At 48.3% G+C, this 4,304-nt stretch overlaps 1 protein-coding gene across 2 annotated transcripts in view; it reads right to left on the bottom strand.

The window, feature by feature from the left end:
* Positions 1-173: 173 nt before the first annotated feature.
* Positions 174-4,304, bottom strand: part of Fam71f1 (family with sequence similarity 71, member F1) — a 25,621-nt gene continuing 21,490 nt past the window's right edge. For both annotated transcript variants that reach the window (XM_005402377.1, XM_005402378.1), the window contains exons 7-8: positions 1,933-2,100; positions 174-659 (exon numbers count right to left, since the gene is read on the bottom strand). In XM_005402377.1, coding sequence (XP_005402434.1) covers positions 646-659; positions 1,933-2,100 — 182 coding nt within the window. In that variant the 3' untranslated portion in view covers positions 174-645. The remainder of the gene's footprint in view (positions 660-1,932; positions 2,101-4,304) is intronic.

Raw genomic sequence — 4,304 nt, 5'->3', positions numbered from 1 at the left:
GATGTTTACACATGTGCGTCTGGTTTATTTCACTTATGAGTACAGTCTTGAGTCAAAGCATAAAGTTTGAACCAGAAGAAAACCAGCAAGAAAAGCTGGCAAAAAGAGACACTGAATAAAGGACCCCTCAGGTTTGCCCCGAGTGGTCTGAGCAAAGAAGAAAGCACACCTCCTTTTTTTCTTTATGGCTTTACTTTCAAGTTTTAAAGTAGATAAATAGAACCTTGGAGAGGCATCCCTCCGCGATGTACTTGTTCTCCTCAGCTGTTCTTCCGAGTCTCTCCTGCTTCGTCTGCAGCGCTTCTCTTTGCGGCTCCTCTTCTCTCTCTCCCTCCTGCTGCCTCCGTTTTGCTCTCTTCTGCCTCTCTTCCGGTCTTGTTCGCTTGCTTTCCTTTCTCCCCGTCTCGGCTCCGGGGTGCTGAGCGCTCATGTTCCTGCGCCGGCTGGGGTGGGCTGTGAGAGGGCGGTGGGCTGTGCTTGTGTGTGGAGGCGAAGACAGGGAAGCACGTGCCGCTGGAGTAAGGAAAAGCTGTGCTGCCTCGGCGGATGATGATGACTCTTTTCCTCATCTTCGTGGAGGGCCGCGAAGCTGAGTGCTGCAGAGCCTCGTTGGCAAGGGCTGCCTTTCCCAGTGGGAAAGGCAGCTCAGATACACTTTCCTGTGCATGCAGAAGAGTGTTTGATAGCATATAAATCACCGGGCAGCAGTCTCCCTTTATCTGTGGGGCATGTGTTCCAAGACCAGAGAGGACGCCTGAAACTGCGCTGTACCAAGGCCTACCGCTACAGAACGGTACCGCCCCGCCACCCCAAATAAACATACGGATGATAACGTTTCTTTTATCCATTAGGGGTGGTGCCAGGCGTGGTGACCACGTGTAATGCCAGCACTTAGGAGGCTGAGGCAGGAAGATCACCACAAATTCAAGGCCAGCCTGGACTGCACAGTGAATTCAAAGCCAGCCTGAACTATATATAGTGAGACCCAGTGTCAAAAACCAAAACAGAGCCAGGTGTGGTGGTGCACACCTGTAATCCCAGTGCTCAGGAGGCTGAGGCAGGAGGATCATTGCGAGTTCAAGGCCAGCCTGGGCTACAAAGTGAGCTCAAGGCCAGCCTGAACTGCATAGCGAAACTCTGTTCTCAAACATACACACAAATAAATAAGGCATGGTAAGAGGTTAATGACAACAAATAATAAAACAAAATAATTGTAATAAGTAGATGTGGCTCTCTAAAAAATGGAATTTTTAATTTATTGCTTTTGGATTATAGTTGATTGAATAACCTCAGAAAACGAAACAGCAGATGGCAGAGGGAGACTACTGTACTTATAGTAGTTTTTAAAACTGTCAACTATTGATAACAAACTCTTGTGAGATTTAAGGGCCACTGATGATATCTTACTGTAGAAAACTTAAATCATCCAAGTTTCTTTAGGAATGTGAGGTATTTCACAAAATGCTCAAGGGAATTCTGGATGAGGGGAGCCTTGGAGGATGAGGAGAGGATATTTGGGGCCCTAGGGAAGTTTGCCCCCACCTCAGCCCTGCAGTCCAGACCCTTCTGCCACTCTGCACCCCAACCCCTGCAGTATGAAGGCCACAAAGAGCTCTAGGGAGGGAGAAGGAGGGGAGCACGCACCGGAAGCCCCCAGAGCCTTCACACTGCTCCACACAGCAAGGAGTGAGAGCTCTAGCTGTCATGGCGTCACTTGAGAGCCACTTACTGAAATCTTGGGGTGCTACCCCGAGGGCTTCTCTTGGCCCTGTTGAGTCAAGGAGCTGGGCAGGAAAAGGGACGAGGTCAGCTTTCCCCGCCCCCAACCCAGAACATTCTCAAATCGCCTTCAGGACCTATGGTCCTGACCTAGCTCTGGGTGGGTCTCCAGGCTGTCCCCTGAAGGCAGCCCAATCAGTCCCCTTGACTTACCTATGGGTGGTGCCAGCCTTGGCCTGGTGGAGGCGGCCAGAGTGCTGAGCAGTGATAGGGGCTGCAGCCCTGAGGGGTTCTCTCTTTCCCACTCTCCATGACTGAGTGAGTCCCTCCAGCTGAAGTCATGGGTACAAGGGATGTCATCTTTCCGGGAAGCGTCTTTGTCTAATCAAGAAAAGGAAGGCATTTGCACTCTGGTTCACAGCGCGCTCTTGAAGCTTACAGCTGACAGTTGGGGCTAGTGTGCGTCTGATGTGCCAGGCACCATTGGAAACAATCACATGCATTCGTGCTTTTTTTATCCTCATGACAACGTGATGATGGCAGTGCTATCATAATCCCATTTTACAGATGCGGAATCTGAGGTCCAGAGAGGTTGAGTCACATTATGAGGAGGCAGGGTCAGAATTCAAAGGCAGACAGCCTGGCTCCGCAGCCCACATTCTCACCACTCTATCATGTGAGCTAGACAGTCCCGGTACAAGGAGGACCAGCCTGGAACATGGTAACTGAGCAAATTCCCTAAGAGATAAGATTAGCTGAGCTGGTAATGATCATGAACTCAGAAGATCAAAGCCAAAGCTTGATCTTGGTCCTCCTGTTGGCCCTGGCTACCCAGTGGGGCCAAAACCTTGGCATCACCCAGGAGTATGTGAGAAACGATCATCTTAAGCCTCCCCTCCCCACGATGAATTAAGATCTGCATTGTAACGAGACCCAAAAAGTCTTTGTGAACTAAACTTGGGGAAGTGCTGTCATCACAGCCGCCCAAGCCATGATGGGAAGTTGAAAGGTCAGCCGCACAGGTAATAAGCTTTGGGCTCTCATTTTTCCAACTGTAGTTCTCTCTCCCTCCCTCTCTCTCTCTTTCTGAAAGTTCTAAAAGGGTGAGCTGTAATGGTACTCCCAAGCTCTCTGTCCTCTATCTGTCTGCCCTCCAATGAGAAAGGAGGGTCCAGGAGATACCCCAGAAGAGCACACTGGAACCAGCCTAAGAACATCTTGAGCTGGGGGGCAGTTGGGGTATTCCCATGATGCCAGACACCATGTAGCCCTGAAATTCTAGCTGTTCTCTCTAGTTCCAGGAATAAGTAAGAAATTCTATTTCTGTCTCCCTCACCACTGCCCTAACCTCATGGGAAATGTTTCGAGTATGAATATATGTGTAAAACCAGAAAAATGAAGCTGGGCATGGTGGCTCACGCCTATAATCCCAGCACTTGGGAGGCCGAGGCAGGAGGATTGTTGCAAGTTAGAGACCAGCCTGGGCTACGAAGTGAGCTCAAGGCCAACCTGAACTGCATAGCAAGACCCTGTCACAAAAAGACAAAAAAAAAATCCAAAAACCAAAAAAAGTGAGTTGCCATGGTGTCATCAGTCACAGAACATAAGAAAGCAGTCAGGCTGGGAGGAGCTATGGGTCAGCAACAGCTGTGCTCGTTAGTTCGCAGCGGGCAGCCTCCAGGCTGAACTTGGTCTATAAAATGTACTTGAGGGGTCGGGGATGTAGCTCAGTGGCACAAGGATGTGCCTTGCAAGTGCAAGGTCCTGAGTTAGATTCCTGGTACCAAAAAAAAAAAAAAAAAATTACTTAAAATGTGTTTGAGCACTAAGTGTTGGCCTATACCATTTTTTCTTTCTTTCTTTCTTTCTTTCTTTCTTTCTTTCTTTCTTTTTTTTTTTATGAGGCAGGGGCATGGTGCATAAAATAATCCAAATTTTTGGCTTTTCTCAGAAAATTGGCATAGCTGGCAATACCAGCAAGCATTCCGGCATAGCAGCAATTAACTGAAGCCGTAACTGAAACCTTCACCTTCTCATTGCCCCCACCATCCCCGCCACTGCCTTGTGTCTCCTCCATGTTGCAACCAAGGGGTCAGGTGCCAGCAGCTGTGTTAATTGTCATCGAGTTCGGAGAAAAGTTAGCCATTCCTGGTACCTATGTCCCCCAGAACTTTACCCACTTTTACCCCCTGCAGGTGTACAAGTATCTAAGCTTGGATTTTTTTTTTTTTTTTTTTTTTTTAAGCTTGGATTTGGATAAAAGTGAGCACAGGATGCATCGTCTTCTAAGTTTCTAAATAGGATATGGTGTTCTGGCCACCTCCTGAGCTAATGTGGATACCTAATGCATTAGAAGGCACATGATATGGATATTTATTGAACTCCCATTGTGACTCCAGGGTAATTCAGAGACATAAATACAATTTAGTATTCATTGAAGAATGAAGTCTACAACTAGAGAATAATGTAAGAGAGGCTAACAGCCAGGCATGGTGGTGCACGCCTGTAATCCCAGCACTTGGGAGGCTGAGGCAGGAGGTTTGTTGTGAGTCTGAGGCCAGCTAGTGAGCTCAGGGCCAGCCTGA

This window comes from Chinchilla lanigera, unplaced genomic scaffold, assembly GCF_000276665.1.
Source record: "Chinchilla lanigera isolate Chin_1 unplaced genomic scaffold, ChiLan1.0 scaffold00078, whole genome shotgun sequence".
Lineage (NCBI taxonomy): Eukaryota > Metazoa > Chordata > Mammalia > Rodentia > Chinchillidae > Chinchilla > Chinchilla lanigera.
The sequence above is the reverse complement of the archived record's forward strand: the minus strand, read 5'-3'. Positions and strand labels throughout refer to the sequence as shown.